The sequence below is a fragment of the Culicoides brevitarsis genome, chromosome 1 (genome assembly GCF_036172545.1).
Source record: "Culicoides brevitarsis isolate CSIRO-B50_1 chromosome 1, AGI_CSIRO_Cbre_v1, whole genome shotgun sequence".
Classification (NCBI taxonomy): Eukaryota; Metazoa; Arthropoda; class Insecta; order Diptera; family Ceratopogonidae; genus Culicoides; species Culicoides brevitarsis.
Window position 1 is genome coordinate 3,019,688 of NC_087085.1, and position 17,659 is coordinate 3,037,346.

The window sequence follows — 17,659 nt, forward strand, 5'->3', positions numbered from 1 at the left end:
CTTTATCGTGACGCCTGCTGTGTGTGTACGCCTTACCAAGAAATCATTTATTGGCGCAATGAGGTAAAAAAAAAGAGATGTCTAAACAGCAGTCGACAAAATTATCTCTCTCACTCAACTTTGTAGTTGATCAGTTCTGAGGAATAAATTTCACGCTAACAAGCTCTTTTTCTTCTTTCTCCAAACACACACAAAATAAAAATCGCTGATAAACAATTTAATTATTCTTCCAGCTGTTTGCAATCAAACATGTTTGAATGGCGGCGTATGCACAGCTCCCGGAGTATGCAATTGCCGTGCCGGCTACATTGGAACATCATGCGAACGTGATTTGGATGAGTGCGCCACAGGATTGCATCAATGCAAAAATTCAACAACTTGCATCAATATGCCAGGATGGTAAGAGTCATCGTGTTTCTAATCAATTATTCAAATTAATGCCTGTTTTTTTGTGTTCGCTCCATTTTAGGTACTACTGCAAATGCAAGCCTGGTTTCATTACCAAAGGAAGTGATTGCATGGACATTGATGAATGTCATTTGAATACGTCCAGGTATGTATCTTAAGTTTTTTTTTCAATAATGGGCAAATGGGCCCTTGTTGAAAAAAAAATATTTTTAAAGTTTTTATGATTAATTTGAAATTTAATTTAATTTTTTTTTTATATTTTATTTTAAGTATACAAACCTGATTTAAAATTTTAGAATAGAAAATTTGAAGTATCAATACGTTTAAAATTTGGAGAGAAATATTACCAATAACTTATTACAACTTGTACATCAGTTATAATTTGCTTACGCCAAAACACCCATGAAGAGAATATTTTCTAACAAAATAATCAAAAACAGATACAAGGCTCTTAAGATGTTCTATTAAGTACTTCATCCAAAATTCAAATTTAAATTTTTGAACAGCACCTGCCGAAATTTGAAATAATCTAAAAGGAACTATTAAATTTATATGGAGGATAATAATAACTGACAAGACACTCAACGATAATATGTTAATAAAAAGCTAAACAGAAATAAGGAATCCTGAAAAACTTAAAACACGGAGTAAAAAATTTAACATCTTCGAGAAAGACTATGACTCGATACAGACTATGATTCGCATATGACAATGGAGATTTTTAAAAATGATTTTTTTTAAAGAGACTTTCCTCAGAGTAATATAATATGTTAAAAATATAACTTTCTTTGAATAATTAAAGTAAAATTAAATTTGTTTAATGTCCTTCCGATACTTGTGCGAATACAATTGTTATTATATCAACTATTCTTGAACACAAGATGGAGAATTAAAAATATGTTTTATAGATGTTAAAGAAAAATTCAACTGACAGAAAGAAAATAAGTTTTCGAAGATTTGAAAAAAGTTAGATTAAAACAAAGATTTTTGAAAATAAATTTAAATTAGAAACAAATTCAAACAGATTCATTAAAATCAATTTTTAGCTTAATTTCTCAAACTATAAATTTTGTTAAAAAAAAAAACAGGGCCCAGTTTTCAAAACCTTTGCTCCATAAAAAAAAACAATCCGTCACTGCATGCGTGACATAATAATGATGATTGAGCGATTAAATTGACTATTACGTGAAATGTGAAATAAAAGGATAATTGATTTATTGTGTTTCGTATTTCGTTCCGTTTTAGTTGTCACCCAACTGCCAAATGTGTTAATACCGAAGGCCATTTCGAGTGCCAATGTACTGAAGAGGAGAAACCTGACTGTAGACTTAGTTGTATGTTCGAAGATAACGAAATCCCCGATGGCGGCAAAGTTTCGCCCCGCAATCAACCATGCAAGGTATGCACGTGTTCGCGTGGCGTCATTACGTGCGAAGAAACTCCGTGCAATTGTTCGACGTGGCGTCGCGGAAGCGCTCGCGATCTTTGTTGCCCGCAATGTGACCCGCGCGAATCGTGTCAGCATCAAGAATTGAAGCACGTGACATTCAGAAGCGGCGAACAATGGATTTATCAGTGTCAAACCTGCGAATGTTTGGTAAAAATTTATAAAATTTTTTTCATGAAAACTCAAATTTATTATGAAAAATTTTTTTAGTACGGTGAATTCGATTGCTGGAAGCTTGAATGTCCTCCGATTACTTGCCAAAATCCATTACCGCTGTTACCGGGCGAATGTTGTCCGCGTTGCCCCGGCGATATGTGTGGCTTGGGCAATTCCACGGAAACGTGTCTGTATGAGAAACTTCCATACTCATCCGGGCAATCGTCGTCGTCCTACGAACATTCGTCAAAAAATTGTGCAAGTTGTACCTGTAAGGTGAGTTCATAGTATTGCAACCACTGCTCCTAATAACACTATCGTTAGTATTCTCTTCACATTACATATGATAATAATAATAATTAATGATTATTATTAAGTTGTTGATCTATATATAGTTTGTTCGTCAAAAAAAAATAAATGAAACTTGTATGGCAATAATATATTTATAATTTTTGTTTCTTCTTATATAAAAAAAAATATTATTTAAAATACAAAAAAATAAAATAACCGCATTTTTTATAAAAAAAAATAATAATTTAATTAAAAGTACTTCATAAACCAAAGAATTTTAATATAAAAAAAAATATTTTATTATTTTAAGTATTTAAACATTTTTTTTTTATTATCATAAATTTTAAAACTTCAATAAATTTTGTTTTTTTTTATATTTTTTTCATAATAATCAATAAAAAAAATAGTTTGTAACTTTTTTGACACTTGTTCGATTATATTTTCCATAGAAAAACTTTTAAATCTTGATATTGACTCAAGACAGACAAGAAAACTTGCTTATTCACGCTTTTCGTTTTTTCCACACAAATCACTTTTCTTATCAAAAAAAACTTTATTTTCCTCTTTATTTTTAACCTAAAGTGTACTTATTCGTTCAGTTCAGTCAAAATTAATAAAATAAAAATTTAATTTCTTTTTTTACAAAAAAAAATATCATTATTAATTATATAGCTTAATGTTGGACCACATAGCACAAAAAAAAATTAAATAAAAAAATTAAACCAAAAATTGTATTTAACGAAGTTGCATTTACAAAAATGTTAGAAAAAAATTAAAAGAACATTAATAATTAAATATATAATAATAATAGTGTCAAAATCGCACAAAAGAAACTAAAAAATTGATATTATGAATATTTAATAAAATTAATTAAAAAAAAAATTAACAAACTAGAAGTTATAAAAAAAATAATATTAAAAAATGTAGCTAATGATGAGCCAAATTGCATGGAATTTTTAACAAATATTAACTTTTAATAATTTCCGGGCATACAAACATTTTTTTATGATAAATTTAATTTGCGGTTTAAAAAGTCAATAAATCATAATTATTTTGATGCTGATTAATTATTCAAGAAAAAATATTAAATATTTAAAAAATAAAAAAAAATGGGGAGAAAATTAATTTTGCCGATAATAGCAGTGGATAAAGCGGATCAAACAATATTTAAAATAAAAAAAAAAGAATTTTTTAAAAACATTCCTTCTATGCAGGTTCCCTACTGTGCCCAACTGGTGAGCAATTCTGCGTGTTGTATGCCACGGTAAACACACACTTTTTTTATGTTTTTCGTTTTTAATTTTTTTTTTGTTTTTTTGCTCCCTTCTTAATTATTTTTACTACTATCACTCTCTATCGCACTCCTACAAAAAAAATGTTCTGTGTATTTTTTTTTTGTTATTTATTAATGTTGTTGTTGATGTTGTTAAATTTTTTGCATTGCATTTTTCCTTTTTTGGTTTATGGTTTTTTATTTTTTGTTTGATTGATTGCGTAGAAAACATTAACTTTGAGTAGTTTTGAGCCGATTTTTATTTTTGGTAAATTTTTCCCTCGTGAAATTTGGTTGAAAATATCGATCGATGACAAAAAAGTGTATAATCATCGAAACTAGACAATATTTTAAAGCCTCGAAAATTCGAGGTTGGTCTTAAAATAAAATTAAATAAAATAAAAATAAAACAATCTTTACCATTAAATATATAAAAAAATAATAAAAAAAATTAATTAAAAAAAAACGAAAAAAATGAAAAATTTGTAGTTAGAATATTTTACAAATTGGAAAGAGGGAAATTATAGACCCTCTGTCTTTGATTTTTGTGCGTTTCTGATGTTCAGAGACAAGTCAAAGATAAAATATTTATGAGCAAGTTAAGAAAAAAAAATTAAAAATAAATAATAAAATTAATGTATAATTATTAAAAATACACAACACACAAAAAAATAATAATAAATGAATAAAACTCAAAACAAATGAATAAAACAAAGAAGAAAACTAGATTGTTCCTTGACTAAATGTTAAAAGTTATATAAATAAATTTAAAAAAAAATAATATATATAAAAATATATATATGTATAATTTTTATAAATAATAATTAAAATCATACATTTTATTGCTTCCTTTTTATTAAAAAAAATTTTTTTTTTCAAAATTCTGATGTAAATATTATTCGATATTTATTTATTTTTTATACTCATTAAAATCATAAAATTTATAATTTAATAAAAATTAAGTTTATGTATTTATAGGTATACGATAAAAAAATATATATTATATATAATTTTAATAAAAAAAAAATAATTAGATGCCATAAATAGTTATTTAGTTAAAAAATACCAATTTTTATTTTTAATTATTAATAAAAATTATTTTGTATCATATAGAATGAAATATTTTTATTTTTTTAGTTTTAGTTGTTTTTTGTATATAAAAAAAATAAATATATTATTAGATTAGTTTTGTATAAATATATATGATGTTCTTTTTGTATAAGGATTGTAATTGTAATGTACATATAGTGTTTTACAAAAATAGAAAAACAATGAAAATGAAAAGAAAAATTATTTTCTTTTAATTTTTTTATTATTTTAGATTTTTAGCACTTGGTAATGTATTATTATTATTTTTTTATTTTTTTTTAGAATTTAGCACTATTGCACTCTTATTATACACTTCATACATTGCACAATTTTACACACACACATTTTTTTTTTATTTTTGTCTTTGCTTGTAGGTAAAAAAAATCTCTGTTGTACTTGAAAAAAAATATAATTTAAAAAAATAAATTAAAAAAAAATTAAATAACACTTCCCACACATTTTTCACACACAGGCCCATAAAATTTGCAACAACAACATTAGCGACAACGGTTTTTATGATGAATCATAAGAATATGCGAAGCCTCCTTTTAGTGATCGTACTCAGATTATTTATGTTAATGATCGGTCATCGTAAGCAAAGACCACAGAGACAATTTTGAACAAAATACAAAAATTAACATGCACCATACATACCTCATCACTAACAACATTAATACACAATTTCCAGCAACAACTCGTCTTTTAATGAAATTTTTATTTTTTTATAATTTTTAACACACAAAAATATTTTTAAAAAATTTATCGTGCAATAAACGTATCAACGAATCATATTTAGGATGGCAGGAAAAAGACTTAAAATTAAAAAAAAAAAATAAAGGAAAAAAATCAAGTTTGTAATCAAAGTCTGATAGAGTAAAGTAAAGGTATATAATTAAAAAAGGAGTATTAAGATAAAATTTAATTTAAAATAAAAAAAAATATTTTTTAACCAAATATTTAATTTTTAATTATTTTTTATAATTTATTTAATTTTTATTTATTATTAATTTTTTATTATTATTATTTTTTTTGTAAATATTTTAAAAAAATTGCACAGAAGCACAATTAAATTTTATTTTTTTTATTATTTTAATTTTTATTAACAACATCAACAAATCACGTAAAATACATGAGAAAATTCACATTCACTATGCTACATGCATTAAAAACGCACAATAAATGTTAGTAATTTTTAGCGTAAAAAAAATAATTTTTTAAAAATTCGCACATTTTTTTTCTTCACAAAAAAAAAATAAAAACAAAAAAAAATCCTGTAAATTTTTATTATTATATATATTTACAGGTATAACAAATAATAACATTTTCCGCAACTTTTCCTTCTCCTCTTCTCTCACTTCTACTGTTACTATACTTCTCTCCTTGCTGAATTTCTCGTGTATTTTGAGTGACGACAAATAATAATAAATTTAAAAAAAAATAAAATAAATCAAAATAAAGTTGTGACTAAAAACTGAGGCTTGCGACAATGATCAACAACCTAAAATTTAAAAAAAATAAAATTAATTAATTTTTTTTTTAATAATTTAGTGACATTAGGTAACAAATTAATTAATTAATTAATTATTAAAAATATATATAAAAATTTGAACAAATTGTAATAAATAATTAATTAATAAATAATATTAAACTTGCAGATAGTGTAGAATAAAATATTATTAATAATATTAGGAATCAATGAATTAGGTAGTGAACAATAAAAAAAAAGTTACTCGAAAAATCCTTACACAAATAGTTTTCCACTAAATTCAGTTTTTCTCCTCTTATCATATATAAACAACAATCATGCATGAGTTTTTTTTAGATTTCCTCCTAAAAAATAAAAAAAAAATATTTAAAAATTTACATAGAATTTTCTAAATTTCCGAATCTTTGAAAAAAAATAACAAAAAATTGTTTTTGTTACTTGTTATCATTGTGTAATATTAAAAAAAAATAAATATTACAAAAAAAAATATATAAATAATAAAAATCTGTACTAACAACTATTAGAAATAAAAAAAATAACTAATAAAAAAAAACTAAAAATCGAACTGTATATTATTTAGTTTTTTATGTGTAATTTATTTAATTTTGAAACGAGCGAAAAAAAATAACAATTAAAATATATATTAATATAATTAATTATAATACAAGTAAAAAAAAATAAAAAAAAAATGCTGACGGTTAAAATATATAATTTATTCTCAAAAGTGTAATCTAGTTAAGAAGTTTGATAGAAAACTCAAATAAATAAAAATTTATATAAATTAAATAATAATAATAATTAACATTAGAAAACAAAAAAAATCATCTGATTAATTGAACATAATTAAAAAAAAAACAATTGAAACAAAAAATAGAACATAAATAAATCAATAAATTAAAAAAAAAAAAAAAAAAAAAATAAATTAATAATATATGACAATTGACGACAAAAAAAATACAATTTAAAGTAAAATAAAATAAAAATTATAAAATGGAAAAATTAAATTATTTTTTTATTTAAAAAAAAAAACGATGGATGGTAAGTATCGTAAAAATATTTCTTTATAAATTTCACACTCAATATTTTCTGTGAATTTTATTCCGGCGTACAAAACAGGTGTATGTATATGTTATATATATATTAATATGTAGTAAGTACGTATTGAACGAATAAAAAACATAAACATAAAATAATAAAAAGTGCAGGTAGATTTTTTGATAACAAAGGAAATCTGTGACAAAAAAGATTTTGGAGTTTTAATACAAAAGAATATCATAAGAATACTTACTTACTTACCAAACAGTTAATATAATAATACAAACATTTTAAACCATTTATTTATTATTATGATGTTTTTTTCTTAAATTTACTAACACACAATAATAAACTACCGGTGTGTCGTTTTTTGGTTTTGTTATTATTTGTAGGGTGACAAGAAGTTATATTTTAGTATAAAAAAATAAAATAATATAATAAATTATTTTAATTAATAATAAAAAAAATTAATAAATTAATTAATTTAATTAAAAATAAATATTTTTTTTTCATCAAAAAATATTAATTTTATTTTATTATTAATTTTGATTTATTACCAAATTTATTTATTATTAATTATTATAAATTAAAAATGAATAAAAAATACTTTAATTTAAATATTAATTATTTTGAATTTTCTAAATTTAAATTTAATTATATAAATAAAATTATTTATTTAATTAAAAATAAAAATATATTTATTTTTGTTTTAAATTTATAATTAATTTAAAAAATAATAAAATAAATAAATTAATTAATTTTTTTTACTAATTATTTATTTTTTATTAATTTTATTAAATATTTTAATATATTTTTTTAATAATATATTAATATCTAAAATATTAAATAAATTTAAAAAAAAATAATAATAATAAATAATAAATATTAAAAATAATTATTTCGTTATTAAAAATAAATAAACTTTTATTACTTTCAAAAATAATTAATAATTTTTAAAAAAAAAAAAATTTATTTTTTTTACAAAATTAATATTAAAATCGAATTAAAATAAAAAAGTAAAAAAAAATTCTTGTCATCCTACCGCATTCAATGTTTATTATGATGCATTTTATGTTATGTCTCTGTGTTGGTCTGCATCAACAGCATATATATTGAGATATTTACACAAATAATAGTCAGTTTGCTTTTGTCCGTCGTTCTGAAAACATCATCCCTTATCATCATCATCGTAAAGTGTTTTTTTTTATTTTTAAAAAAGTGAAACATAATTAAATCTTACCTAACAAAGAAACGTCTTGAAATGAAAGTTTTCCTGCTTTGCGTGCTCGTTGCAGGAGGTGAGTAATTTTTTAAGGAGAAAAAATCGACAAAAAGAAGCCTTTTTTCGCAAATCTTGTTAAGTAAATGAATTAAATTGATTTATTTTTACTTCGAGAATTTGCGTTTTACACAAATAATGAAATGATTAACGTCTGACACGGTGTTGCGAAAGGTCAGAGGAGATAACGCGAAAGAAAATTGAATTATTTGTGTAGAAATTGAAGATAATTTCGAAGGTCGTCAACCCAGAATTTAATATTTTTTCTGTTTTTTTAGCACTTGCGACGAATCCCCCGCGATGGGATCCCGTTCACAGCGTTCGTGGCGTCTTGTATATCCCATATGCGGAGATTGAGGAACCTTTTGAGGCATGGTATGATTCGCACACGGGACGTTCTCGCATTGACTATTACGGAGGAATGGTTAAAACTTATCAATTGGCGAAAGAATGTGAGTTTTTTTTATGATTTTTTACCAAAAAAAAAAAAAAATAATATTTTTTTAAGAAATTTTAAGTCTTAAAAAATTATTTTAAAAAAAATTAAATAAAATTTTGTGAATTTTCTTTAATTTTTAGATTTAAAAAAAAAATTGAATATTAAATATTTTAAAATAATAAAAATTAAATTTATTGAAATTTCATAAATTAAAAATATTTTTAAAAAATAATTAAAATTAACTTTCATAGATTTTGTGGAATTAAATATAAAAATTTTAAAAAATAAAATTTTTTTTTCCTTTAATTAAAAATATTTTTTAAAAATTTTTCATATAAAAATATTCAAAAAAAAAAAATTTTTTAAATTTTTTAAAATAATTTTTTTAAAATTAAATTAAATTTTATGAAAGTTTATTTAATTAAAAATATTTTTTAAAATTCTTTAAAAAAAATAAAAAAATATTAAAAATAAATTTTATGAATTTTCTTCAATTAAAAATATTTTTTTAAAAATTCTTAAACATAAAAATATTTTAAAATAATTTTTAAAATTTAAATTTTGTGATTTTTAAAAACAAAAAATAATTAAATAAATTATTTAAAATATTAAAAAAATATTATATTAAAAAATCTTTCCAAAATTTTAAAATGTGATAAAAAAAAATATTTTATAATTTTTAAAAATTAAAAAAAAATAATTAAAAATACCTTTCAATAAAATTTTTAATTTTTTAATAATTTTTTTTAATTTTCAGTTAACTATGGAACATTATTGAAAGTCGCCCCCATCACAAACGATCGCGTTGAGAACCAACAAACTTGCTTACAAGTCAATGGAACATCCGACAACGAAGTTTCCATTCAATCCATCCTTCCAAATGCCAAAAATTTCTCCCTTGTCGGCACCGAGCTCTTCATGGGACACAAATGCGACAAATTCCGCTTGGAAGAAACGATCGGAGAGAAGCGCAATGTTTATACTTTGTACGTTCGTTACAAAAAATCCCCGAAATATCCTTCGTCTCGCATGCCAATTCCCGTCAGATACGAGATGCGTGGCTACAATTCCCTCTTGGGGTCTCATTTCGATCATTATTACTTGGATTACGATGCGTACAGTCACGAAGACATCCCCAACGAAGTTTTCCAAGTCGATGTCACTGAACCTTGCATCAGTTTTCCGGGTCCGGGACACATGACAACGTTCAATCCTGCAGCTGAGTTCGTTCATCCGCACTTGGATGATCACATTACGAGCGAATTTAATCGTTTCAAGGGCAAACATCGCAAATCTTACGACGGCGAAGAGCAACATGCGCAACGAAAACACATTTTTACGCAGAATTTGCGTTTCATTCATTCGAAAAATCGCGCAGGCCTTGGATATTCGCTCGCTGTCAACCATTTGGCGGATCGCACGGAAGACGAATTGCAAGTTTTGCGTGGATTCCGTTCCTCAAAACCCTCCGGAGGCAACGGAGGAAAGCCTTTCCCCGAAGAATTGCTTCGCTCGAAGGATCATTTGCCCGATCAATGGGATTGGCGCATCCTCGGAGCTGTGACGCCCGTAAAAGATCAATCTGTGTGCGGTTCATGTTGGAGTTTCGGCACCATTGGACATGTCGAGTCTGCGTATTTCTTGAAAAATGGCGGAAATTTGGTGAGATTGTCGCAACAAGCCTTGGTCGATTGCTCGTGGGAGTTTGGAAATAACGGATGCGATGGCGGCGAAGATTATCGCGCGTATCAGTGGATCATGAAAGTCGGCGGAGTGCCAACGGAAGAAGAGTACGGAGGGTATTTGGGACAAGACGGATATTGTCACGTGAAGAATATGACAAATCTCGTTGCACCGATCACGGGTTTCGTGAATGTTACGTCGGGAAGTGAAAATGCCTTCAAAGTTGCGTTGTTCAAGAAGGGACCGTTGTCTGTGGCAATTGATGCTTCGCCTCGTACTTTTACTTTCTATTCGCATGGAGTTTATTATGAACCTAATTGGTGAGTTTTCATTTTTATTCAAATTTTTTTAAAAAATTTTCCTTTTTAAAAAATTTCCTAAAAAAAAATAAAATATTTTTAGAAATTATTTTCACTAAAAATTATTAAATTAAAAATTAATTTAAAATTAAAAAATATTCAATTTATTATTTAATTTTAATAAATTTTTAAATTATTTTATTTTAAATTAAATTAATTTAAAATTTTTATTTTTTTAATTATTTTTATTAATTTTTTTATATAATATTTAATATTTTTCAGAAATTAAAAATTTTTAGTTAAAAAAATGAGAATCTAAAGTTTTAATTCCATAAATTGGCAAATTTAAGATTTTTTGATTTTATTCAAATTATTTTTTTTTTACTTTCTAAACGTATTTTAATTTTTATTTTTAATATTTTTAAAATTAATGTTTTAAAAAAATTATAGAAAAAATAATTAAATTTTGAAAAAATAAAAATTACGTTCAAAAATTAAATAAATCTCAAAAATAATTAATTAAATTTTAATTTAGAAATATTTTAAATTTTTTTTTTTAAATTTTAAAATAAATATTTTTAGTTTTTGAAAATTAAAAATTCTAAAAAAAAATTAAAAAGAGAAAAAATGAAATAAAAAGTTTAAGATTATTAAAGGTTCAAAATTTTAAATTATTTTTTTTTATTTCATTTTTTTCAGAAATTAAAAAAAATAATTCATATTTTAAAAATTAATTAAACATAAAAAAAAATCAAAAAGAAAAACAATAAAATTATTTTCAAAAAAATATAAAATAATTCTCAAAAAAAAAATTAAAATAATTTTAAAAAAAATATTTGCTTTTAAGAAAAAATATTAAAATATTTTTTTTAAAGAAAAAAATATTAAAATAATTTTCTAAAAATTTTTCTTAAAGAAAAAAAAATAAATAATTTTATTAAAAATATTTTTTTTTAACTTTTTCTTGCTCATTCTAAAATTTTATTTTTTTTTAGCAAAAACGACTTGGATGGACTTGATCACGCAGTTTTAGCAGTCGGTTATGGCGTTCTCAACGGCGAACTTTATTGGTTAGTTAAGAATTCATGGAGCAACTATTGGGGCAACGACGGATACATTCTCATGTCGGCTCGCGACAACAATTGCGGTGTCATGACATCGCCTACTTACGTTGAAATGTAATTTTTTCTTTTAAAATAAACGATTTTTCTTAGAATTTTCATCACATTACCTAACTTTTATTGAATCTATGAGTCCTAATCGCCTTACAAAAGCGCTTTTTTGCTTTCTTTCTCCGGTTCTTCGGCAAATTGCTCGTTCGGCAGTCTCGCATTGTTCAATTTTCGCGCCCTTTCTTCCAAAACTCCGAACGCAAAGTGATTCAGATGCAAACCGAGAGGCAATGCGACGCCCTGAGCTCTGTACATATTCACTCCTTCCATATCGGGACACTCCAGTTTGTGAATTGCGGCAATTGTGCACTTCCCCAAATGTCTTGTCGTGGCAACCATGGGTCCTCGACTGATATCGATGTGATCTCCGGCGCGATATAACGTCACAACGCCGTCATTTTGGTTCGAGATGCTCGGAAGTTGTTCCCGCTTGAACGGATTGTACTCGAAAATTTCAAGCGCAACGTCATGCGACACATCCAAACGCTCAATTTTTAAATCTTTCGCTGCTAATTTGATCATTTCCGCGGAAAAAGCTCGCATTTCTTGTTTTGTCGGCTTGAAATCCGGTGCGGCGATGCTAAAATCGTAAACGAAGCTGCCAGATCGCACAGAAGGCGTCGGAAAACTGTGCAAATTCAATTTTGCGGATTCCTTGAAGGCTGTCGTGAGAGCGGCGCCCAACATGAACGAGCAGGTTCGCCAAAAAGCTTTGTTTACGTGACGCGGATCTTCGACGGTGAAATTTAAAAGCTCCAAAGTACAAGAATTCGGCAAAGGACGATGCATATCCCAAGGAATTGTTCCGTCGAGCAACGCAAGAGCACTTCGTTGACAATGTGTCTCGCCAAGATCTAAAAAAAAATTTTTTTTAAAGAAAAAAATGAAAATTTACAAGAAATCAACTCACGTTGAGCACAATTGTACGGCGTAGAAAGATTTTTGTTCATAACTAAAGCCGTGTTTTCAGGAACTCCGATGTAGTTAACCTCAATTTTCTCTATTCGACCCAAATTTTCATACTGACGCTTTTGTTCGGCGGAGAATAATTTGCTTTGACGAGCGATGATCTCAGCTGATGAAAGAAATCCTTAAAAATTAAAAGAAAATTGATTTAAAAAATTAATTTTAAGACAAGGAGACCATATGAAAAAAATATTTATGTGAAAATTTACTCACTTTTTGATTGACTCACGATATTTCGACTGAATTTGTGTAACGCGGGACTGTGAAAAGTACTTAGAACTATCATTTTGTCGTTTTGTGTGGTATTTTAAGGTAAAAATTCGAAAAATTCGTGGACTGCAATGTCTTTGGAAGGTGATTTGTTTTGTTATCGTTTTAATTCGTCTCAAAATTTATCTGAAATTGAATTAGCAGGATGGTAATTTATTAAAAGTAATGATGTCAAAAATTTTTTTTGAATAAAAATTTTTAAAATTTAATTTTAGAACTTTAAATTAAATTAATTACATTAAAAATAATTCTGAAAAATTATTAATAAATTAAATACTCCAAAATTCAATTATTTTCATGATTCTAAAATATTTAAAAAAAAATTCTGAAAATTTATTAAAATTTTTTTGAACATTTGTTTTCAAATAATTTTTTTTTGAATTTTAAGAATTTTTGATTCAAAATAATGAACTGTAAAGTATTCGAAATTTTATTAGATTTTATATTTAAAAAGATTTTTATTTAAAAAAATTTCTATTTAAAAGTTCACTTATTAATTTTTCTAAATATTGAAATTAGATTAAAAAATTTTTAAAGCTCATTTTTGGAAAAAAAATGTTTTTTATGTTTATTCCTTAAAATAAATTAAAATCTTTTTAAATATAAAATCCGGTAAAATTTCGAAAATTATACAGTTCATTATTTTGAGTAAAAATTCCAAAAAATTTCGAAAAAAAATTTTGATTGAAAACAAATATTCAAAAAAAAAAAATCAATTGAATTTCAGAAATTTTTTAAAATTTTTAGAATCATAAAAATACTTGAGTTTTGTGTTAATAAATATTTCATAATTAACTCTCATATTAATTAATTTAATTTAAATTCTAAAACTCAGAATAAAAATTCAATAATTTTAAAATAGATCAAAAATTTCTAAAAAAAATTATTTAAAATAAATTTGTTAGATTTTAAGATTGAATTACCTATAGAATAAGTATTTTAAAAAATTTCTAAAAAAATATTTTTTTTTTAAATTTCCTAAAAATATAAATTAAGTTTCTTTAAGTCGACTTAATTTTGACTTAAGCGACTTGTTCTTCAGTTTTAGGAAAATTTTTATAATTGTTTGTTAAAAATTTTTAAAAAATTTAATTTTTTTTAGAAATTTTTAAAAATCCCTTTCAAGGTTTTGTTCAAAAGAAGTCGAGTATTCAAATAAAAACATTCACTTTTGACATCACAACTCAAAAGTCTATTATTGAAAATTTTTTTAAAATTAGAAGGTGATTTTTTCGTCGTCTCTGTGGTTTTAGCAGCCTTTTTTACGGTCCCTCGTCTCACGGAAGTGCGCTTCCCATTCACACGGACTCCGAGAAACTCAGGAATTTTGCTCAAAATTGCCCGCTCCGTCAACTTTTTATCCTCTCACCGTGTATATTTTTCTGTAAAAGGTCAGAGATTTTTAAACAAAGTGTAGCTAACTGCTGATGACACACTAATTCTTGGAACGCGATACTTAAAACAAGAAAACAAAAGCAAAAAAGTCGCTCAGTTGTCGTTAGACCACAATAGACGAAGGCACGAAGTCGCGAACGAAGCGCTGTAATTAATCCAGATTATTGATTGCGATAAGAAAAGCTCGCTCATAAAATATCTCGTCACAAGTCGAAGTCACAGTTGATCGTCTTCTCTCGTTGCGAAACTTACGACTCAGGAAAATGGTTGGCAAGGTCGAAGCACTAAATATAGACAAGCTCGCGTTCATGAATCAGAGTCATGTGCGGATGAAGGATCGCAAGAAGGTAGAGGCGATGCTCAACGATTTGGTCGACGGAGGCATCAGGAAGTTGCAAGTCGTGACAGATTTCGATTTTACGCTCACGAAACAGCGAATGGACAATGGCGAGAAGGTTCTTACGAGTTTCGGGATGTTTGAGCGATGCAAGTCGCTGCCGCCGAGTTATATCGTGGAGGCGCGAAAATTGTATGACAAATATCGCCCGATCGAAATCGATCCGCACATGACCTTGGAACAAAAGTTGCCTTACATGATCGAATGGTGGTCTGCGAGCGGGAATATTCTCAAGTAAGAAATTGATTTTTATCATTTTTTAATTAAATTTTTTTAAAAAATTAAAAATTTCTTAAAATTTTTGTATCAATGCTCAAAGTTTCGTTTTAATTAAATTATAGAAAAATTAAATTTTTCTATAATTTAATTTTTTTTTAAATTATTATTTTTTTTTATTTTAATATTTTTAATTCATCTGACAGAATTTAAAAAAATTTTCAACCAAGAATTCAAATAATAATAAATAAAAAAAATATTTAATAAAAATAAATAAATCTAAAAAAGTTTAAAAAAATAAAAATATTTATCAAATTGTTAAAATTAAATTTAAAAAATATTTTAAAATAAATGAAAGGGTTGGAATTATTTTTATTTATTTTAAATAAAATTTTTAAAATTCAAATTTAAATTTTATTTAAAATAATTTTTTTAAATTTTTGGTACACTTAAAATATATTTTATTTTTTTAAATTATTTTTTTTTATATTTTTTTTTTATTTTATTTTATTTTTTTTATTAAATATTCAAAATATTTTCTTACCTATAAAAAATTTTTTTAGATGAATTTTAAAAATTTTTAATTTAAAAAAATTAATAAAATATTTTTAAAAATTAATAATTACCTATTTTGTAATTTTTAATTTTCTATATTTAATTTTTAAAATTTTTATATTTTTTTAAATTTAAAAATGATTAAAAAGTTTTAAAATTTGTCGAAAATACATTTTCGTAAAATTTTAATTAAAATTTTATTTTTTTATTTATTTATTTTTTGCTTTTAAAAATTATTACACGAATTGTAAAGTTTTAAAATATAAATTTTCATAAAAATTTTTGATATAAAAAAATTAAAAATAAAAAAAAATTAAAAATTAATTTTAGATAATTAAAAATTGTAAAGTAATAAATTGAATAAATTCAAATAAACTTTCATTTTTTTTTAAATATTTTATTAATTTTTTTTTTTTTTATTTTTTATTAAAATAATTTATTTTTAATGAATTTTTTATTTTTTTAGAGGATTCCGCCTACCTCGAAAGGAAATCGAAGAAGTAGCGGAGCACTTTAAGAACGCTTTACGAGACGGAACGCACGAAATGTTCCGCGAATTGTACAGCCACAATATTCCGTGTCTTGTTTTCTCAGCTGGATTGGGAGATTCTGGTAATTTTTTCATTATTTTCCCTCAAACTTTCATTAATTCTCATTTTTTTTCAGTTGTATCTGTTTTAAAGCACGCCAACGTCTTATATCCGAACGTCAAGGTGATATCGAACTTTTTAAAGTACAAAGATGACGAAATGCTCGATGGACTCGGCGAACACGATCGCATGATTCACACGTTTAACAAGAACGAAACTGCTTTACCGCCGGAATATCACGAACTTGTTCATGATAGAGACCACATTATGTGAGAAAATTCGTTTTTTATTCACAAAAAAAATTTTAATAATTTTTTTTTATTTTTTAGTCTCATGGGCGACAGTTTAGGAGATGCTACAATGGCGAACGGTGTGCCTTCCCAAAGTCACATTCTAAAAATTGGCTTTTTGTTCGATCATCCGGAGCAAAATCTCCCCGCGTATCTCGAAAAGTTCGACATTGTGCTCATCGATGACCAAACGATGGATGTTGCACGTGCGATTATTGAATTAGTGGAAAAGGGATCGTCAAGTGCCAACTAAGAACACCCGAGTTGTAGGCCAATGAACGTTTTTAGCGCTTCCATGAGATGTAGATTGATGAATTTTAGTGATTTCGGCACTTTTTGTTTAGAAAATTTTTTGAAAAATTATTTTTGCAGAGCAATTCGGACATGATCAGTATAGAAAACGACGTACTTTAAATACGACGAACACATTTTTAGCACAATTTTATCCGCAGAGAGTATATTTTTGTTACTAGAATAATATTTATAGGTCGATTTGAATTTATTTCAAACTTTTTTATCCTTTCCCAAGCCCACGTGATACAAAAAAAAATTTTTTTTTTGAACCTTGAATTTTTTTATTTAAAAAAATAATTAAAAATTAATTTATATTTAAGAAAAATATTTAAAAAATTACTAAAACATCACAAAAATTAAAAATTAATTTAAAAATTACTTAAAACATCACAAAAATTAAAAAATTTTTTTAAATTAATTTTATTAAAAAAATCAATTTAATTTTTTAAATGAAAAATTCAAGAAAAAATTCACAATAAAAAAAACTAAATGGAAAAATTTTAATTAAAAAAAATATATTAAATTTAAATTGAGCAAAAAATAAAAAAATATATTTTTTAAATAAAAATAATTAATTTAAAATTAATTAATTTTTAAATTTTAAATAATTTTTAACATTAAAAAATATT

The 17,659-nt window shown here is 24.7% G+C and overlaps 4 protein-coding genes across 4 annotated transcripts in view; 3 read left to right on the plus strand and 1 right to left on the minus strand.

The window, feature by feature from the left end:
• The window catches only part of LOC134831460 (protein kinase C-binding protein NELL2-like), a 46,473-nt gene extending 44,134 nt beyond the window's left edge, over positions 1 to 2,339 (plus strand). The window contains exons 10-13 of the mRNA XM_063845193.1: positions 234 to 399; positions 470 to 553; positions 1,654 to 2,005; positions 2,066 to 2,339. Coding sequence (XP_063701263.1) covers positions 234 to 399; positions 470 to 553; positions 1,654 to 2,005; positions 2,066 to 2,299 — 836 coding nt within the window. The 3' untranslated portion in view covers positions 2,300 to 2,339. The remainder of the gene's footprint in view (positions 1 to 233; positions 400 to 469; positions 554 to 1,653; positions 2,006 to 2,065) is intronic.
• Positions 2,340 to 8,336: 5,997 nt separating this feature from the next.
• On the plus strand, positions 8,337 to 12,112 carry LOC134827536 (digestive cysteine proteinase 1). The gene is made up of 4 exons (XM_063840226.1): positions 8,337 to 8,483; positions 8,743 to 8,916; positions 9,661 to 10,906; positions 11,881 to 12,112. The coding sequence occupies exons 1-4, from the start codon at positions 8,447 to 8,449 to the stop codon at positions 12,065 to 12,067; spliced, it is 1,644 nt and encodes a 547-aa protein (XP_063696296.1). The 5' UTR covers positions 8,337 to 8,446; the 3' UTR covers positions 12,068 to 12,112.
• LOC134827537 (large ribosomal subunit protein mL39) lies at positions 11,865 to 13,419 on the minus strand. The gene is made up of 3 exons (XM_063840227.1): positions 13,237 to 13,419; positions 12,968 to 13,147; positions 11,865 to 12,911 (listed from the first exon to the last, which is right to left on the minus strand). The coding sequence occupies exons 1-3, from the start codon at positions 13,307 to 13,309 to the stop codon at positions 12,151 to 12,153; spliced, it is 1,014 nt and encodes a 337-aa protein (XP_063696297.1). The 5' UTR covers positions 13,310 to 13,419; the 3' UTR covers positions 11,865 to 12,150.
• A 1,067-nt stretch (positions 13,420 to 14,486) lies between these two features.
• On the plus strand, positions 14,487 to 17,415 carry LOC134827538 (7-methylguanosine phosphate-specific 5'-nucleotidase). Its single transcript, XM_063840228.1, has 4 exons — positions 14,487 to 15,319; positions 16,323 to 16,468; positions 16,523 to 16,715; positions 16,776 to 17,415. Exons 1-4 carry the CDS (start codon positions 14,952 to 14,954, stop codon positions 16,987 to 16,989), a joined length of 921 nt encoding a protein of 306 aa, XP_063696298.1. The 5' UTR covers positions 14,487 to 14,951; the 3' UTR covers positions 16,990 to 17,415.
• The last annotated feature ends 244 nt before the right edge of the window (positions 17,416 to 17,659 follow it).